At 38.0% G+C, this 21368-nt stretch overlaps 2 protein-coding genes across 16 annotated transcripts in view; one reads left to right on the forward strand and one right to left on the reverse strand.

The window, feature by feature from the left end:
- Positions 1-779, reverse strand: part of LOC102687061 (frizzled-3) — a 38983-nt gene extending 38204 nt beyond the window's left edge. For 2 of the 3 annotated variants that reach the window (XR_001478216.2, XM_015344701.2), the window contains exon 1: positions 207-776. Coding sequence is in view for 2 of the 3 variants with exons in the window: in XM_015344701.2 (XP_015200187.2) it covers positions 207-493 (287 nt within the window). In the remaining variant the exon portion in view is untranslated. Of the gene's footprint in view, positions 1-206 lie in introns of all 3 variants that reach the window. The other variant, XM_015344716.2, reaches the window with a different exon arrangement.
- On the forward strand, positions 346-20252 carry fbxo16 (F-box protein 16). Of its 13 annotated transcripts, XM_069180029.1 has the most exons (11): positions 814-1307; positions 1425-1821; positions 3536-3657; positions 5645-5680; positions 9360-9566; positions 12021-12191; positions 13308-13472; positions 14075-14307; positions 15350-15455; positions 16470-16695; positions 20055-20252. In XM_069180029.1, the coding sequence occupies exons 3-11, from the start codon at positions 3562-3564 to the stop codon at positions 20120-20122; spliced, it is 1308 nt and encodes a 435-aa protein (XP_069036130.1). In that variant the 5' UTR covers positions 814-1307; positions 1425-1821; positions 3536-3561; the 3' UTR covers positions 20123-20252. The 13 variants fall into 13 exon arrangements, with proteins under 13 accessions (XP_015200237.2, XP_015200241.2, XP_069036130.1 ...); XM_015344751.2 differs by lacking the exons at positions 814-1307; positions 1425-1821 and adding an exon at positions 346-431; XM_015344755.2 differs by lacking the exons at positions 814-1307; positions 1425-1821 and adding an exon at positions 403-487.
- The last annotated feature ends 1116 nt before the right edge of the window (positions 20253-21368 follow it).

Here is a 21368-nt window from a genome sequence, read left to right on the forward strand (position 1 = left end):
AAAAAAACACTTAAAAGCCACAGTATAAAACGCACATTATCGCTATTGTACATTGTAACAACCCAATCGGAAAATCAGCCTCCGTAAACCAATGCAAAAACATGGGAATGCATGACATATACAACGACTAAAAGCATTTTAAGAACCAAAATTATTTCGAAATAAGTTTTATGAATGTTTAAACAATTTATCAAATGTAAGTTCACCTCCAATTCCAGTGATCTCGCAACACAGAGCTGCTCCCTCTGTCTCTAGTGCGGGTGACAATAACGCCAAACCTCTCAGTGCCTTCTTCTTCAGCAGGTTCGTCAGGGCTGCACGGGAGCGCGCAACACAGGGAGCGCGCCGTACTCGGGGACCCAGTGTTGGAGATAAGCAAGCGATTTTCCTCGATGAGGGTAGGAACCATCCACAGACTGAAGTGTGAGAAAGTAAGATCACAGCAGATAAAGTATGACGACCACAAGCGGCTACTAGAGGCAAGCAGGTACATTAACCTGCAGGCTTGTATTGTTTTTGGTAATCTGCACTTTCTGCCCCCCGCATTTTAACCCCGCCCCACAAAATGTTTAATGTGGATATTTAAAATCTAGCATGGCGCCTCGCAACTGCAGTACACATTAGTAGTTGTGTCTGCCTCAAAACCCATTTATACAGGTTTATATTCCATGTTCTGATTTAAATTGATTAATGTTTATCAACGCACAGCGTGTTTAATTTTCTATTACGTTCTCTGTATAAACAAGAGAAATGGTGCACGTATACGTTTGATGTATTTTGTCATATTTCTCTTATGCTGCTTGGTACGAAAAATATAAGCATGAGTACTGGATGAAATGTCACTAATAATAAAAAAGAAACAATGCTCTAATCGTGTGTATTTAGATTTAAACTGGTTTTCTTTGCTGCGTGCGTACTTGTACTATTATTTTGACGTAACACTCTTGTTTTACTTCCTGTGTCTCGGCATGACAAACCGGCGTCACAGTTGCAACTGTCTGACTGCGTGATGCCGTCGCTATTGGCGACTCACTGTTACGGGGGGGTGTGGTAGAATCTTGGTTGTCTTGGAAACGGGTAACGCAAAATGGTCGTCATTAGAAAAGGTAAAGATGTTTTAAAAAAATTATAAAGACCTGTCGGAAATATCAAGGAACTGCAGGTGGCAAACGCATTCCAGGCTCAGATATATCACAAGGTGTCTTAAACTGCGGAAACTGATATTTATTTCAGTTTTAGTTTTTGCTGTTTTTGAGTTAACCCTCTACAATACTGAACACTCGGGCGGATTTTTGAGGCGTATTAAGGTGAGTTGTAGCTAACTTTATAGCCACGGTTTTCACTTATTGAAGTTACTGAAATTTTAATGTGCAAACATTGAAATATTTTATTATAATTATATTTTATTATGTGTATTTTTTCAGAACACAAATCTATTCAAAGAGATCATTTAAGTGACGTTTTCATCGCTGGAGAGTATAAAAGAGTCAAGTTTGGGATTCTGGAAACATACTGTGTGTCCACAATATCTTATTCAAGTAGTCAGTTAGATAGAGACTAGAGATGTTGATGTATTTTTATGCCTTATTTATCACTGTTTAGTGTGATAAATACGCACAGCTGTTTTCTACATTTCCATGGTGTAGTCATGCTTACGTCATAGTTTACCTGCGTTGTGCTCAGTTTTTTGTCTGTTATATTTTCCCATTATTTCGTTGTGCTTTATTGTACTCTGCTTTTACCATGATATACCATACTAATATCTTACACAGTATTCTTGGGACAGAAGTTAAGTCCATTTCCTGGGATGCTTTTGTAGGGGTAGGTAGACAGTTTCTCTAAAAATAATTCCCTCTTTGTAGATATGATCATAGTCCCTTTGGCAGTCCCCCTAGACATTCCAGGCAGAATGTATGATTTATTTGCAGGGAATCGGCGAAGATTATCAAGCAGCCCAAATCATACATCACTCCAAAGATAGCTAAGTGTCAAAGTTCTTGTTCATCCAAGGAGAGAACGTTCTCATCCTCCTGAAATTACTAGCGGAGACTCCCCCATGCAGTCTCTTTGCCAAGAATGAGCTCCATTTCCATGTATCAGGATTGCTTGTCCTGTGTCTTATGTTTTGTTTGTTCTAACTGAACTTTTAAATGCATAATCTCTTAATTGAACTTTTTTAATAACTACATTTTTATTAACCAAAAAAATATTTTCAGCGCTTAGTCCTTGTAAATATTCCGTTTTGGATGTGTTGCTGCCAAGAGATTTATTAAACAAAAATGTCCTGCAATTGCTGTATTTACCACATCCTTCTTGTCTGTGCTGACTGAGTATTAAATTACTCTTAAATTACAGATTAAAATGGGGATCTCCACATGGGTGAAAGTTTTATATGTCTAGTCATTGTGAATCCTAAAGCAAAAGAGACAGTTTGGGTCATAAAATAGGATCAAATACTGTTGTCAGCAAGCAAAAGCATTTCTTCTAAAAGAGGGTGATGACAGAGAAGTGTGGGGGGAGGTTACATTTGTGCTGAGTATAACTTTGGATCTGATTCCTAGTTATGGTGATTTAGAATGAGTGGTAATACTTCTCTTTCCAAACCTGCAGCTCATAAAATCTAAAGTGACTCACTCTGTTGTGCAGTGGGATATTGCAGATGCTTAAGAAGCCGTCTGAAAACAGAGAACTGATTCTAAAAGATAAATACTTCAGAAATAGTCAAAAATATTATTTTCAGCTAAACTTTTCAAGAGGAATATTTGCCTCTTTTTGCTTCATTTTTTTAATTCTAAAATAGTCCAGTCTGTGCTGTTTTAGTCTCGAGCCACTTGTGTATTTAAGTTCCACCTAGAAAAAGATTAAATTTGGTAAAGTCTACAAACAGATGTTTATGTTCCACCTGAGATCTGAATAGGATTATTATACCCTAATATCGCATCAGACCTTTTTTTACATGGTTAAACCCCTTATAAAGTTGGATGGCGAAAGAATTTAGCTTTAAGCCTATACCAGATGCAATATGTCAGAACTTTCCTCATCTAGGTTTATTGTTTCAATGTCCAGATGTCTGGGATTTATGCAGCTCAGCCCACATGGAGCTAAAATGGCTTTTATTTTAGATTTTAATACAGTATAATGCGGTGTCTGTACATGATTCATTCATATCCAATTAAGAAGTTAAAGACATTTTTGTTTAATAAATCTCTTGGCAGAAACACACCTAAAACTGAATATTTACAAGTGCTGAAAATATTTTTTGGCTAATAAAAATCTAGTTTTTAAATAGTGTAATTAAGAGATTATTCATTTAAAAGTTCAGTTAGAACAAACAAAACATAAGACACCTGCAATTAGTCTAGAATAAGATTAGAAACCTGCTAACCTTTCTGTTTTTTCAATTGTTTTTTTTTTTACCACAAGTTGTTTTCAACTACTGTATCTTGGAAGTATTAAAATGACTAAAACCTAAAGGCATAACCCTAGACTTCACAGAAACTATTTAGATTGTTTTTTAAAAATTGTGTCTATACAGAAACCTTTACCTTGTACCGGAGAAGAATGGCTTTTGCTCCAACCAGACACACAAATGGTTTGAAGATGCAGACAAAGATGAGCACCTGGACACCTTTAAACCATCAGCTATCAAATGACAAGGTTAAAAGAACCTCTTCTGAAGAGCATATATTTTTTTCTTTAATTATTCCAATACTGTAGTTATCTTTTCAAGTCTGTCAACAGAACGTGTTCTCCTGTTTTATAAAGCAACCTGTGTTAGAGTTGTTACCACTATGATTTACTGATCACGTTCTCATATCTGTCTCATGTACTTAATCATGGTTATATTCAAGATTTTGTCCCAGAGGTGGCAGCACTTCATAATTGTTTAGGACTGTGTTTATGGCATGTGTATATGGATCCTTTGTTATAAATGAAATGTCCATTATTGATACAGCCCACTTGTTATAGTCTTTGTAATTGCTGTAATTACAGTGTGTTTTGAAATTAACTCCCACTTTACATGTACCCCCAAAGCACAATACAGATTTTTAGTACAGATAAATACTGTGCAGTTAATAATTGCTCCAAGTAACCAGCCATATAACTAAACTGAAACTTTTTTGTTCTCTAAAAAATTGGGCTGACATTAAAATTACACAATAACAGAAAACAATGTCAGTTGTGTTAAAAATACTGAAATTAAATTTTTAACATTTATTATTTTTTGTCTGAACACCTGGTTCAAAATGCAAATGCACACCTGTGCACTCTCATCAAAATTATTCACTGTCCACTGGTGCTTGCAGAAGTGATAAAAAAGCCTCAAGTGGATCTGCAGCCTGATCACATTATTGCACATATACATATACTGCACTTGTGCACTTTACCATCAGAGCCAGCCCTAGCTTAGCCCTAGCTTTGGGAGCCCTGGGCAAGATCTTGAAAAGAGCCCTCCAGCTCACAATTTACACGTAGATGACCAGCTCCCACCCCAAACTCATTTTACTATTTAGAACAGTTAAATAAATGAATAATATAACGATGTTTTATTTTTTATCAATCTTTGAAGTACACATAATAAATAACTTACAAACAAGAACAAGAAGCACACACTTTACCAAGATAATATATATTTTGCTACAGGAAGTAACCATGTGAAACGTGAACGTGTTAACTTCTAGTAAAACACCTTAAGTAGTCTACATGTCTAGCTAGAAAATGTGGCTTGTCTAATGTTCATTAGTCAAATGGATCAGAAAGACTTAAATCCAAATGAAATAGAAATGCATTTTTACAGTGACTTATTCTGGGATACTTCTGTTGTGAGATCATTTATCCTGCCCTTCTCTTCTGCAACTCCTTTTCTCAGCTCCTGATAGGTATGTCCTTTTGGTGGACGATGTGCGTTTATCAGTTGCAAATAAATTATTACAACATAAGTTTGCAATGCAAGGAAAAGGCCACTTTTACTTTTGTAATGTTTCATTTAATTTTAGATGTAATTAACAATTAATAAAATTGATCATCACAATATTTACTACTTTCAGAATTTGAAATGAACAGCATTCGGTGTAGCAACCGCTGAAACCGCACCGATATTGTCATCTTAATGGCAAAGATAAGAGTCATTTACCATGTCAACACTGAAGTAAACCACTGTAGTTACATTCACAACTAATAATATTATAATTTATTATAACAAACTTGAACAGCCCAAATTAGCACATAGGCAACAGAAAGAGCCATTGGAGATAAATGTTTGGCTCACATTTGATTAAAAAAAAATGTTTTGTTGCACATTAAGGGGGCCCCCTGGTGGCCCCCGGGCCAATGCATTCGCCTACTGTAGATCACCAAAGCCAAGGCCCAGCCCTAATATATAATGTGTTTTTGTTTATTTGTTTCGGTTTTATTCAATTTTTAACAAACCAATGATTTTTCCCATCTTTTACGGCAAGTGCCTTCGGACAGAATTGAGTTGAGTCTGGACGTACCATGTTGCATCCACCATCTACTGACGCTGTCTCATACTTTTCTTAATTCAGTGTCCATGTCTATCACCTTTTGCACTTTTCAAAGATAAATATATATTCTTATTATTTTATCCAAAAAGTGAAATTATATAACTGATTTTTATGTTTAGGTATTTCAAGAAAGAAGAGATTTGCTTGGCAAATGGGTAAGGGCAACAAATGTGTGTATAATATAATGGAAATGTCAAGTTATGTAAGGGCTACAGGGTATTCTCACTGTATAAGGAAATAATGTTGTATCATAAGAGAAACCCTTCACATGATGTATTAATTTACTATAAAAGATAACTCTTTTCAGAAATAGCTAATTGAAGTATGAACCACTAAGCCCCAAAAAACAGTTACTAAAGTTACAATAGAAATGATTCTTCTCTTAGAACGCATCTTATACAGATTGCTTTAAATGTACTGTATGTTCAGGGGAATTTGTGAGAATTAACCTCAAGCTGTGCTACATCATTTGTAAACTCACTAAAACAGTATCAGAGCTCACTTTGGTTTGTTCATATGTATATAGGGTTTTATCAGGTTGTTTTTTAAAAACGTCAAGGAAATTGTTCCTGGAGAGCTTCAAACACATTCCAAACATCCCAGTTTCAGAGCTGAATTTTTAGAATGTTCTATTTCAAGGTGGCCGATACATAATGGTTAGATGTTTTGGATAAAATTGTATAGCACCCTCCCACTTGCTGTGTACATGAAAATGAAAATATTTTCAGGTTCGGTTGCAAGTGTAATGAATACGTCCCTGCGTATAACAGGGATCTCAGCTGCCCGGGCTAGGGGAGTTCTTCTTAAGCTCAGCCAGCAAGTACCCTGTTGTATGACGCCAGAGACCGGGTTCGTGCCCAGGAAGTGAGGGACAAACTGGCAGGGCAGGAGTGGCAAAGGTGGAAACCCCAAGACCTTTTACAACGGAGACTCGTACGGGGATGACCCTTTGCCGAGGACGGCAAATTAAGCAGGGGGGAGAATGTAACGAATATACCCCTGCGTATAACAGGGATCTCAGCCGCCCAGGCTGGGGGAGTTCCTCTTTAGCTCAGCCGGCAAGTACCCTGTTGCGTGACGCCGGAGACCCGGGTTCACACCCAGGAAGTGAGGGACGAACTGGCAGGGCAGGAGTGGCAAGGGCGGAAACCCCAAGAACCGAGCAATGGATACACAAGCAACATGGCAATGGAGAGAGAATGTGATGAAGGCTCGAACCTCTAAAATCCTGAGTTGATGTTGTAGACTCTTGGCAATGGCTAGTGAATTGGCTCTATGAATTGGTTACATTACTCTGCTCTCCTCCCCACTGATATCTGATGTGTGGTGAGCGTTCTGGCGCACTATGGCTGCCGTCGCATCATCCAGGTGGATGCTGCACACTGGTGGTGGTGGAGGGGAGTCCCCATTACCTGTAAAGCGCTTTGAGTGGAGTGTCCAGAAAAGCGGTATATAAGTGTAAGCAATTATTATTATTATTATTATTATTATTATTATTATTATTATTATTATTAGTGAATTCATTACTATATTAAGGTTTCCTTTACACAGAACCTCATATTTCCACTCAAAGAGGGGCTTGGTGTTTGTGGCCAATTGTACCAGTTCTCTATTATATAAGCCAGGCCAGAATGTTTATTCTGGCTACACGCAAACCTATATATTGCGGGTATATCCTTAGAACTCTAGGTTAGTATCCTTAATATACAGTATACTGTATATAGATACGGCAAGTAACACAAGAAAGAGGAATCAATTATCTAATTAATAATAATAATCTAACTAGCCTCCCCTCCCCTGTGGTTTGTACTCTATAGATAATATTATCTTAAGGACACTGCTCCAGGATTTAAAATAAGCTATTCAAAACTATTTGACCTTGTTCCAATAGGTGAAAATGAAGTTAAATAGTAAAGATAGCAGGACATCTCGGTCCAGGTACTTGTGAATCCCAGTGTCTGCTGTTTTTTGTCCCAGCTGTGTTCCTGATTATTTAATTGTTTATTATTTAATAGTTTTAATTAGCAATTTACATTTTTTATTTTTAGATCTATAATAGATTTTAAATTACCTGTAATTGTTCAGTTAGGTTTAGTAACTTGAAAATGAACATTTTAGAAAAGACAGACAATTAAGAAAGTCCAGTAAATCAGGTTATTTTTACAAGTTATATATTTTCAAATTCAATTCAGTTCAAGGTGATATCAAAATCCAAGTACTGGCTAGACGTAGTCTTCTTGTTCTACTTGTAGGGCAGATAATGGTGTGCATGTTTGTTTTATCCAAAGATTCCCATTCTGCATTGAAGTCTTTCTGGTGAGGGTCTTTCTTGAAGGCAGACTTGTCTTTGAGGGATTAAATATGTCCTCGTAGTGGCAGGCATGGGATGTTTTGGATTTTTTTGGGTTATTGCAAGTCATCGAATGTGTGGAGTAGTGATATTTGCTAGGACAGGGAGCCAGGGGACTGGGGTGGGTTTCCAGTGATGATGCAGGTGGTGGAATTGAGCTGGGTGTCTACTCTGTGAATGCATGATGATCTTCACCCTCCCTACAGGGATACACTGAAAAAGACAGTGCATCTCAAGGTGTACCAACAACTTTGAAGATCAGATTTTCCCTTGATTTGACCTTGGCTACTGTTGACTTTAAGTGCTCCCAGAAGCTCAACATTCTATCTCGTGTTACTCCAAGTATGTTGTTGTAGGATGGTGCTGCAATTTCTGATTGTATATCTGAATGTTAAGCTTTTGTGTAGCTAGTGCATTGCGGAGATGGAATAGACTGGATACTTGCGAGGCTTGGTTTGAGTTGCCATGTGTTTCAGTACTGTTCACTTTAATATGTTCTCATTTATGACTTGGTCCTAGATATCAAAATTGTGGGCTTGTGGTGCCAGACAGATGTCATTGGCATATATAAACTTTCAGGGTGTGGTTTTTGGGTGGTTTAATGTACAGATGATACTGATCCTTGAAGAAATCAATTTTTCTGTCCTTTTCATGTACTTGCTTCCTGTCCAAGGTGTCTATTGTAGCATTGTCTGGATTATTTTGGTTTCCCAGGCTTGATGTTGCACACCACAATAGCTTCAACAGAAGATCTAAGTGCCAGACTGTGATAATTATTATACAGTTTGATATAATTTTGCTACAGAGTCACATCACTTACAGCAGCAACCTGATTTTTTTAGGGTTCTCCCATCCCAAAACTGGTCAGATCCAGGCTTCCTTAGCTTTTGAGATCTGATTGGAAGGTGCTTCTCTGTACCCATTTTGTATCAAATTTGAGGGTATTTTTTACTTAGGTAGATCTTTATTTCATAGCATCTGTGTTTCATTTGTAATTTATGTTTTGTCTCTTTTCCCTTCATCCTCAGTTTAGCCCAGGGAGTAAGTCAAAGTAAGATATGATACACATTATTGAGTTCTTTACAAGCCGTGGAGAGTCTCTAAAGAGTAAGTGTTATTTAGCTTAAGAATAAGCGATATTTAGTCGACATTGTGGTCACCAGCTGAAGGTCAAATATTTGACTTTTTTTTAATATCATCTTAAAATCTCTTTTAAATATGTAGCAGATGCATTATTATTGTGAAGTTAAAATAGCTTAGTATTATCTAGAAATTCATGTGATGCCTTTGCAAAAACGGTAATGTTACAGCAATTAAAGCTTTTATCCAGTCTCTTGCAAATGTCAAATCCTTAGCTTGTGAGAATAGGAAATTCTTTGCATTCTGGTAGCCATATGAAATTGTCAATGTAGACTTTTAAATAATTTGTTACAATGTATTCTACATTTCCTTGTAAGCAGGTGTTTGTGTCTTTCTTTGTTTAGTTTGACAAATGGACAGACTCCCAGCGAAAGCAGGTGCTGCAAGACTTTTTCGATAAGTGTTCAAAGGTGCAACTGCGATTTGCTTCCAAGCAGTTGCGTAATCGAATTCCAGAAGAGGCCCTTGACTTCACAACAGTCCTGCCAAGGGTGCTGTCATTGTATGTATTTTCTTACCTGGATCCCCGGAGTCTTTGTAGGTGCGCACAGGTAAGGAAGACAACTTTGTGCCAGGATTTTTTCAGAACCCCATCACTGATGATGAAAATATTTTTCCAAAATGGAAAACTGCAATGACAGATTAAACCTCAAGGTGAATTTGTTATGCTGCAGCTGCTGTTAAAAAAAAACTTACAGCTAAGTGATAGGCTGAAGCACAAGCACACATTTTTGGGTGCCACTTCAGTGAAGGAGGGTGAGAATATGATGGTAATATGGATGAAAAATGGTGCAAACAGGTGGGTAGCAAGGCATACCGGGCTCCTGTGAAAAAAGATCCCTGAAACTACGGAGAGAGGGCTGGGGGAACACAGTCCTGAGCAGGAAAAAAGAAAGGGGAATAATGGTCAGAAGAGGAGAGGCTCTCCTCAGGAAAAAGACTGGATTAGCTTGAGAGTGGAAGCCTTGAAAAAGATTGCCACTGGGCAAAAAGGTAAACTGCCAGCGGTATACAAAAGAATGCTGGTAGTGAGGGAAAAATAAATTCCGCTGCGTCAATGCTCCTGTGAGAGCTCCAATGCTCCAATGAGATAGCAGGAAAAAACTGGTGACTGCAAAGCAGACTGTTTGCTTGCTAAGACCTCAGTGTGTACCTCAATGTTGGAGTATTGACACAGCGGAGTGAGTTGGCTTAATAGGCAGCTTATTAAATTGATTGAGACCTTGTTGATTACCAGGTTGATTAAATGCTGGTCTAATAGAAAGGCATCCCAACCTTATCTGCATAGTCTCAGTAGATGGTTGAGAGCTCATGTGAATGCTGAGGTTGCCCTTGGCAACTGTGGGACACGAATTGGTCCCATCTCCAGGATGACAGAATTGGCATGAGTCTGTTGCAAGAGCCCTTCCAGAATCGAGAGACAAGTTGGGACCCTGTCGGCAAATCCATGAAGCCAAAATAGTTCTTTAGCAAAGATGTCTGCCATCTGGACAGCAGAGTGTATCTTAGGCAGAGGAACTAAATGAGCAGCTATCGACCACCATTAGTATTAGAGAAGCGATCGACCACCATTAGTATTACAGAAAGACCTCAGAAGCGAGTGAGACCCATTGTGATATTGGTAGAGATGTGCTGCCAGGTTCGATCTGGAGTAGGCAATGAGAGAAGATGGCCCACAGGTGCCTGACACCGACAGGAGTCCTTAGCTCGTTTCCATATGGGGAAAAAAGTCACAAAGATGTTACGTCTGTACTCATAGACAGCCACCAAAAGTGACGGCAGAGGAGTTCCAGAGTGGGAAGGCATCCATGGTTTCCCGCAAGTCTGGAAGAATGACCCCATTGCGACACTTCCTGTCAGGCTTGTGCAAAGACATAGGTTTTATCTGGCAGAGCTTTGGATGGAGCTGGGTTGGCAGATTGAGCTGCAGCGACTTTCTGTTCTACCGCGGGCTCAGGCTTTTTGTTGGGTGAACCAAGAAATTGAGAGACCACAGCTTCCACTCCAATGTCAGATGCATCCACCTCGATCTTGAAGGGCTGAGTGTGATCTGGTTGCAGAAGAATAAGAGTGGTAGCAAGTCACTCCTTCAGGTCCTCAAAGACCATTTGCACTTCAGGAGTCCACTTACCATGATTGGGCCCCTTCTTAGTTAAATCTGTGATGGGAGCTACAATCATACTGAATCCCCAACAAAAGTTGTTGGTAGACCTCATCAAATGCTGGATCTGTTTGAGGGAGATTGGTGCTGACCAGTCCTGCACTGCTGCAACCTTGCCGGAATCTATTTGAAGACTGGTGGAGCACAGAATATGGTCCAGGAAGGCCACATCTGATTTTTGAAAGTCTCACCTCTGATTTGTGAAACTGGTTTTCCCAGAGCTGCTGAAGGACCCAGTGAACGTCCTGAATATTTTCCCCATTGGTTGCAGAAGAAGATGACACCACAAAGTCGTCAAGAGGATCCCAGCAGATGTCATTTATGAAGGTCTGGAAGACAGCAGGAGCATTGCAGATTCAAATGGCATCACTAGATACTCACAATGCCCAGCATGAGTATTGAACATTATATAAACCACATACTTGTAATTTCCCTTGTGTGTTGAAACCGGTTTTCAATTCGACTCCTTCCTGTGTTCTGTTTAAGTTGTTCTTCCCCTTTGAGGTCAGGTTTGTGAAGAGCTTTGAATGTGGATTCTCAAGCCAGGGTATCCCTAGTCAGCTGGGATAGAATGTACGCCACCATTAATTCATCAGATGGTAAAGATGATGGTTGCATGGAGAAGACAATATCATACTGAGTGAGGAATTATCTGTCACAGTGAACAAGGAGAGTAGCCAAGGAGGAGGAACCCAGAGGAATGGATATTGCCGCCTGCATCATCTCTCTCATCTGTTCTCTCTTATCTTGTAGCTCAGCACTCATTTCAGCTGTTTAATTTACTGTGGTAGTAATGCTGATTTGTGGCACACCAGGATGTGAGGCATATCTCCTGTCCCTGCAGGATTTCTTTCTTCAGCTTCAAACATTCTCACTGCAGGTGCTGCTGAGCAGCACTAAAGTAAAACGACTGGCCGAATCCTCAAGTGCAGGACTTTTTGCATCTCCAGAAGTTTCAGAAGAGCCGAGGAGGCAGAGAAACAGGTCAAGCTGGTGGAAGGCAGTCAGTAAAGAGGTTGATAAAGTGAATCTTTTCTGGTAGACCGACGTGGTAATGAACTAATGCTTGCTGTCGAAAGAAGAACGTGAAGCTACTGTAGTGATCTCACAGCTCTGGGGAGCTGAATATCTGAGTGTTGGTCTAGTGGAGAATTAAGCTTTAAATAGACAGTTCAATCAGGCACTTAATTATTAGATTAGTTGCCTGATTGAAAATTGAAGGTGGAAAAGAGAGACAGCCTGAGGGCATTCTCACAGGGCTGGTGGACAGGAGACCTAATATGGACTGGAATAGTTAAACTATTGACTTTTTGCTGCTTATAATCCATGGGTCTTATACTCAGTAAATCACAATACTCTGCATCACTCTTTTCCTAGTTTTGCCTTTTACTGCTAGGCCATAATAAATAGAAATCTAATAACTACTGTAAATCCAATAGTATTATTAATCAGATCTTTGGTGCTAGAGAAACACTGAGTATATAACATTTTGAAAAACAACTGTTCTTTTTTAAGTTATACTGACATTTATACATTTGTTTTCTGCATCCATCATGTCCAATTTACAAACTAAAAGCAAAAGAAAGAATGAACATGATATGCATATTAAAGTACATTTCAGCATACAGCATCTAAGACTACCTATGTCCTAGCAAAAGGAGCAGATTGTTACAAACAGTAAATATCTACTGTATGTTGGTTAAGTTGCATCTATGTTTAGTTAAGCAATTGCAAAAGAGTTCAAACAGATACAATTAAGCTGACAAAACCTAAATCAGCTGTGTTTTTATCCTGAATCAGATGACCATTTATTCAGTTGTCACTGAAAAAAAATATGGAAGCAAATGACAGTTAAGCTGGTCTACAATTGTTCTTTTATGTTTTAAATAAAAACACACTCCCATGATTACAAGATCCTTTAAAAGATATATATAAAACAAACCCTTATGAAATGAACTTCATGGTGGTTTAACATTATTTCATTATCTCAGTTTTATACTACTCTTTTACGCCTGCAATACTTGGCATAGCCTTAGATAATGAGTGTCTTACTAAATTTTGTTTTGCATAGCACTGCAGTATTTTAGATTGTTTATCAGGATGATGAAAGTAAGGTTGTGTTTCATGGTAGGTGAGTTGGCACTGGAAGGAGCTGACTGAGCTGGACCAGCTGTGGATGCCCAAGTGCCTGCGGTTAGGCTGGTACATCAACTTCACACCCACACCTTTCGAGCAGTCTGTATGGAAAAGGCACTACATAGAAACAGTTAAGGAGCTTCATATCAGCAGACCAAAGGTGATGGCATACACATCCTCTTAAACCTACTTTTAAGAGGTTACTATTTAAAATACTGAGAGAGTGAATATTTCAATGGCAAGTGACCACCTATAATGAGTTTGTGTTTCATTGAGTTTTGTTAAAATTAGGAGATTTGAAAAGCAAAGCTCAGAAACTGTTCTGGCTAACTTTGTTATAGGTTTATGATAGCCAACTCATCTATCATTAAAAAAGTTCTTGGTGGTTAAGAAAAAAAAGACTCAATGCTAAAGTTTAGGATGCATTTTAACATTTGAATTTCCCTGGCTATTGAATTTCAGTGGCTATAGCTGTAACTTGTTGAATATATAACTAATTTGTTTACAAATCATATCTGCAGTTTGCCCAACTTGAGGTCTGTTATTACCATATGACCTTTTCCACATTTCAGATGAATAACAGTGAGATTGTTTCTAATGAACTCTGTAGGCTGTAAAGTTACTGTCTGAATTCAGAACCTTACAGATTTAAATGATGTTTGCCACCTTGCATGTTGTTTTTAGGCATCCATAACATTTGCTGTTGATCATTGTTGTTTTTGTATTTAATTCATTTAAATTTGGAACTCTTGTACCAATTAGACTCCTACAAAGGACCAGTTTGTTGTTCCGGAGGTGAAGGCGATAAGCCATGAAGTTCCAGATCTGGCAGTGAGCTGCACAAAGCCGGTCCAGACAGCACCTCCATCTCACAAGGGAGGGTCCACAGTAAGGAAGGAGCTCCCACCTTGGAGGGGCTCTGACAGACACCCAACTGACACCCTACGCTTCAACTATCTGGAGAACTTTGATCCCATTGAGCAGGCACACCAAGCGTAAGAAAATACTGAGTGTACAATATAGTTGCTGTAAGACTACTTAAGTAACTTCAGTCCAAAATTAAATGTATTACTTATAAGTGTTGTTAAATACCATATTTAACTTAGCAATCAATGTGTAATAATAAAAATTAATGCAAAATGAGTAAATTGTTTTTGCCTGTTAATATCATATCACAGCTACTGGAGCAATGGAACAGTTGTCTGTAAATATCTTACAGCTTAAGCATATTTCACTTTAATGTAGACCAAAACATAGAATTAAATTAAAAGATGTAATGCTGAGCAAAAGAGTCATGATGTCACATGAAACACATCTTATTTTAAGCAGGATCAATTGTCTGGATAATACCTAAACTAGATTATTATTTGCTGTGCCTCATCATTACTAAAAGGTTACAGTGCAGTGTAGCTATTACTCAAGCTAAAGTGCAAAAACAGGTTAACCTAACTCCAAGAGACTTCTCTTAAATTTTATTTCAGAAGCTACAATTGTTTAAAATTTAGAAAAGGTTAGGTAAATTTAAATAAATAATTCAGCCAGCAGATTTGCTTGAAGTGCAACCTAAGTCCTAAACACTAGTCTAGACAGGCTAGTTTGAGTCAGGGATGTTGATGACTGTGACTGTGTCTTGCCAGTAATAGAAGCATCATTCCCCCAAACAACACCTCTGTTGTGTGTTGAAATATAAGAGGCACAATTATAGTCATGATGGGGAAAGAATTTGTACAGCCCTCATTCTGGTACATATGTTGGAGTGGTGAGCTGAGCTGATCAATAATTGGCAAATCCAAACTGAAAGGTATACAGAAGTGAAATAATTGGTGACTCCTGACAAAAGAATAAGTAATGTGGCCTGTATATGTTACATTGACAATAAAACCAGATATTTTACATAAACTATTTGTGAATGGCATCTATATAAAATGTGTAGGAAATGTGTTGCTGTTTTAGTTGAGATACACCCATACCAGCTAAGCAGTTATACGATCCACTGGTTATACAGTATTAAGTTTTGTTTTTATTTTTTTCTGTCAGGCAACGTAAAGGCAAAGGGATGACCACCAATCTCTTTAAACGAGAAAACAGACCAAAGAAAACACTTTCTGCTTCTACGTACAAACTGCGGAAAGCAAAGTCACTTGTAAGTACATATATTGAATTCACTCTGTTCTTTTATTCCAAAGAAAATTACACAAACAGTAACGGGTTAATAGGTAAGATGGACTGTTGTGGGTCTATTTAAAATATTAATTTTGCAAACATTAATAATTAAACCAGGTGAAATCCCATTTTTAAATGTCAACTTAATTTTATATATAATATATACAAATATAATTATTAATCAGAATATAAGATTTGACTTTAACACCCAATTTGTGGAGCATGGAAATCAACCAGGTATAATCTTAAAATAAACACAAAATATTGTTAATCACATTGAGTACAGTATAAAATAAATATACTGTATTGACTGCATTGTTATTTTAGATTTTAATTAAGTTAAAATACAAATTAACAGTTTTTACCTCAGTGAGAAGTTGCATGATATACACTTAAATAGTAAACCTTGTATTTCAAAAATTGAAAAAATGAATAGCTGTAGCTGTACACATTTTCCTTGAGCCAATGTTGAAAAAACAAAGGATTTTAAACAGTTAATCATTACTGCTTTGGGAGAAGGCAACACTGATTTTAATTGCCACTGCAAAGTGTAATTGCTTTTCAGTTAATGTGTTTGCTTGTACATTTAAATGCTTAATGGTGCTCTACATAAACTTTAACCCACATCAGTTTTGTTCTGACTTTGTATTTCTGTTCCTCTGTCGGTTTACTGCCCAAGCACAAAGCTAACTTGATAATGTAGTTCCTTTATTGGCTTGCTGGGCCAACAACTAGTAGTTTGCAGATAGCAAAGCAGTCTACCTAGTGTGGGCATCAGCAGAACCATCTCTTTTCTCAGCCTGGTACAGCTGTAGATTTTGCTGCATCCTGCTGGCAGTTGAATCAGTATAATCTCCTAAACAAAAATCATTTTGGAAGTAATTTCTCTTCAAAAATACTATTTTTACAAAACAAAGCTATTTATCAAGGAGATTTTTTATTTATTATGTTTTACGGTCCTTTATTATTGAAAAACCCTTGCTTTTCCTTGTAGATGTTCCTCTCATTAGATATGAATGCTAGCCAGCGGGTACAAAGCAGGCCTAATTGGGCAACAAACAAGTCAGAAGACTATCCTGTCACCAAGGAAACTGCCAAGAGATTGGCTCAGACTACTGAGTGGAATGCTGGGATGTATCCACGTCCTGTGAGAGCACCAATACCTCAGATGAGTGAGAAGGGACTGAAGGCTTCCCAGCGTACACAGAGGAGCTCTCCAAGTAAGTTGACTTGCTTCTGCTCCAGGGAAGAAATGTGTTGTTCAGTGCTGATGGTGAAATTAATCCGTTTAATCATTTTCTGACTGCTTTATGCAATAGAGAGTAATCGGTGAGCCGGAGCCTATCCCAACAATCAATGGGTGCAAGGCATGTCCATCCCAGGGCTAATAAAGATACAACCTTGCACACACTCACACAAGGGGCAGTTAACCTACCATGATGTCTTTGGACTATTTGAGGAAACTGGAACACCTGGAGAAAGTCCATGTAAACACAAACTCCATGCATTTGTATGGGGAGAACATATAAACTCCATGCAGATACTATCCCAGGAATTGAACCCAAGGAGTTCTAGCCACCGTGCCGCCCTGGTGAATTTCAAATAGTCTTATATGAAATATCTTTTAATTCCTCACATCAAGAAAAGATGGGGTAATTTCTCATAATATTATACCCTAAGTAACAGTTAATTTCAATGACATGATTACAGGTTATAATAATTGCATTTATATAGAATTTTAACCCGAGGGATTTCAAAGACTCAACATACATAAGATGGACCTGCAACCACAGAGCAGCACCCACTTTGTCGACACACACTAGTTATTATGCACAGCAGGCTGACTACACAGAGATCTTTGTAGAAGAATTTACTTCACCAGTTGAATTAAGGTGGAACTTTGGGTAGGCCAAATTGTTCAAACCTAGAGTGAAATTTAACCAGGTCATACAGGTTTGAACAGTGTCAAGTAATTGTACATAATCAATATAATCTATGGATTCATTTGAAAAATGTATCATTATCTCAAAAGAAAATAAAACATAGTATATGTGACCTGCTCTTGTGTGTGATTCCCTTTTAGAGTTTGACTTAAGTGGCATCTGACATTGAGGAGAGCAGACAAATTATTTTCTGAGATTTAATAAAAACCTTTTCAGGATATCCCTTCTCTACCTTGCTGCAATCAAATCTTTATGTACTATATAGTATGAAAATAATTTTTTAACAATCTTTTCTGCAGCAGCATGACACAGACAATTGCTGTGCAGATTCACACAAAAACGAGGAAGCCTTCTGTGAAAGTCACACTTGTACAACCGAGCTGTTCAACTGAAATGTATGCTCTGCATCAGGATGCAGATGCTATGTTTTGGGATTTTCTTCCATCCTTCAAAGAGCCTTTATAAGTATATTCCTTTTCACTGGTCTCTGAGCCAGAGATGCTAAATGAAATATAGTGAATCTAGCAAGTAGAGCACCCATGCTGAACTGTCACAAGAAAACTATTGTTACATAAGAAGCATATACAGTGCCTTGCGAAAGTATTCGGCCCCCTTGAACTTTTCAGCCTTTTGCCACATTTCAGGCTTCAAACATAAAGATATAAATTTTTTATTTTATGTGAAGAATCACCAACAAGTGGGACACAATTGTGAAGTGGAACGAAATCTATTGGATTTTTGAAACTTTTTTAACTAATAAAAAAATGAAAAGTGGGGCGTGCAAAATTATTCGGCCCCCTTGCGTTAATACTTTGTAGAGCCACCTTTTGCTGCGATTACAGCTGCAAGTCGCTTGGGGTATGTCTCTATCAGTTTTGCACATCGAGAGACTGAAATCTTGCCCATTCTTCCTTGCAAAACAGCTCGAGCTCAGTGAGGTTGGATGGAGAGCGTTTGTGAACAGCAGTTTTCAGCTCTTTCCACAGATTCTCGATTGGATTCAGGTCTGGACTTTGACTTGGCCATTCAAACACCTGGATACGTTTATTTGTGAACCATTCCTTTGTAGATTTTGCTGTATGTTTGGGATCATTGTCTTGTTGGAAGATAAATCTCCGTCCCAGTTTCAGGTCTTTTGCAGACTCCAACAGGTTTTCATCCAGAATGGTCCTGTATTTGGCTGCATCCATCTTCCCCTCAATTTTAACCATCTTCCCTGTCCCTGCTGAAGAAAAGCAGGCCCAAACCATGATGCTGCCACCACCATGTTTGACAGTGGGGATGGTGTGTTGAGGGTGATGAGCTGTGTTGCTTTTACGCCAAACATATCGTTTTGCATTGTGGCCAAAAAGTTCGATTTTGGTTTCATCTGACCAGAGCACCTTCTTCCACATGTTTGGGGTGTCTCCCAGGTGGCTTGTGGCAAACTTTTGACGAGACTTTTTATGGATATCTTTGAGAAATGGCTTTCTTCTTGCCACTCTTCCATAAAGGCCAGATTTGTGCAGTGTAAGACTGATTGTTGTCCTATGGACAGACTCTCCCACCTCAGCTGTAGTTCTCTGCAGTTCATCCAGAGTGATCCTGGGCCTCTTGGCTGCATCTCTGATCAGTCTTCTCCTTGTCTGAGCTGAAAGTTTAGAGGGACGGCCAGGTCTTGGTAGATTTGCAGTGGTCTGATACTCCTTCCATTTCAAGATGATCGCTTGCACAGTGCTCCTTGGGATGTTTGAAGCTTGGAAAATCTTTTTGTATCCAAATCCGGCTTTAAACTTCTCCACAACAGTATTACGGACCTGCCTGGTGTGTTCCTTGGTCTTCATGATGCTCTCTGCGCTTTCAACAGAACCTTGAGACTATCACAGAGCAGGTGCATTTATACAGATACTTGATTACACATAGGTGGATTCTATTTATCACCATCAGTCATTTAGGACAACATTGGATCATTCAGAGATCCTCGCTGAACTTCTGGAGTGAGTTTGCTGCACTGAAAGTAAAGGGGCCGAATAATTTTGCACGCCCCACTTTTCATTTTTTTATTAGTTAAAAAAGTTTCAAAAATCCAATAGATTTCGTTCCACTTCACAATTGTGTCCCACTTGTTGGTGATTCTTCACATAAAATAAAAAAATTATATATTTATGTTTGAAGCCTGAAATGTGGCAAAAGGTTGAAAAGTTCAAGGGGGCCGAATACTTTCGCAAGGCACTGTAGATGTGTATTGTCCTGCTACAATAATATCAAAGATGAACAAATGAGTGCCCACACAGTTGGTAATCCATAAAAGAGGAGCTCTTTAGCAACTGGACTCCTATCCAGACCATCACACTTAGTCCACTCCATCAATAGATCTGTTGTACACAACAATTAGTGTATCATTCTGCATGTCCAATTAAAGAAGACTTGGCTTAGAATATGCTATACATTGAAGTTTTATCTTTGATGATTGTGTACATTTTAAACAGTACATAAAACAAGAACCAAGTGCTTTCTGTGGTCACTATATTTTAATGTTGTAGGTGGGGGAAGAAACATTTTATTAAAATAAATTATATTACCAGCTAGGTTTAGAAAGGTCCCATATTCAAGTACAGTCAGCTTGATTTTTGGTGAAATATTTTTTTTTCTTGCAGCAGTGCCGCTATTTGAGGTACAGCCATGGAAGATCCCTCCTTCAGATCAGGGGTCTGATGAAGATTGAGCCTGTTTGCAGAGAATCCCAATGCACAACGCAGTCTCACTCTTCATTATGCAAGTCACTCTGGACTTCATGTTCAGAATGCAACTCTGACTCCTGTAAATGCTCTATTAAAATGGAAGCTTCATCCTTATTGCTTGTAGCCATGTATTTTTATGAATTATGTTTCTCCAGGTGCTTCATAATTTGATTGCAGTATGTAAAATACATTTCCAATAGATATTAATACTGCACACATGAAAGGTGTCAGGTAAAAAACCTTAAATAAAAAAAAACATAATAGGGAATTCTGCAATTGTGAGTATATGTGAAATTTCAAGATAGCTGTTATGAAAGAGGGATGATGTGTCCAACCTACAATCCTTCAAAAATGGAGTCAAATATTAAAAAAAGGTTTATTTAATAAAGAAAAAAATGTTTAACCTTTGTATTCATATAGGCTTAAGTATCAAAGATGTGCAAATTCTGAGTGCATAGGGATTTGTAGTTCTGATTTTCTGTAATCATTAACCATAATTCATTAAAATATACAGGAATCAGGTATTAGAGGGGGAAAAAAGATTAAACGATTAAGTATTTTCAGTTTACTTTCACTGTAGGGCTGTATTTTTAAAAACCACTAGTACCTGTTTATTTCTTACTCAATACCTCTGTGTAAAAAATTAGATCCATCCATTTTCTAAATGCTTCATCCAATTCAGATCAATTCTGGGCCACAGAGGTGCTAGAGCTTTTCTCAGCAAGCAAGAGGGTACACACAAACACATTCACATTAGAGACAATGTTCCCAGAAGCCAATTAACCTACAGTGCTGTGAAAAAGTATTTCCTCTATTACTGCAAATTTTTTTACAATGAATGTTTTCAGGTCTTCAGCCAAAATACAAAGTACATCTTTGGACTGTAGAAGAAAACTGGAGCGCCATGTGAAAACCCATGAGTACACAGGGAGAACTTACAAATTCCACAGATAGCACACAGGCCAAGAAATGAACCCTTATTTTCAACACTGTGAGGAATGCTAGATATTAATTAGGAGCAATGCTAACAACTGCACAGTATTGTGAGGTTGAGGAACAATGTTGAAAAATGTTATCTATGAGAACTATTCACATATTCCTGATTATGCAACAGCTGTGGCCTATGAACAGTGTTTATCCAATATTCTTGTACACTGTTGGCATGTTAAGTAAAATTAAAAGCTACGAAATAATGCACTGTTGTAAAATAACCATGACAATTGGTTCTAA

This window comes from Lepisosteus oculatus, chromosome 2, assembly GCF_040954835.1.
Source record: "Lepisosteus oculatus isolate fLepOcu1 chromosome 2, fLepOcu1.hap2, whole genome shotgun sequence".
NCBI lineage: Eukaryota > Metazoa > Chordata > Actinopteri > Semionotiformes > Lepisosteidae > Lepisosteus > Lepisosteus oculatus.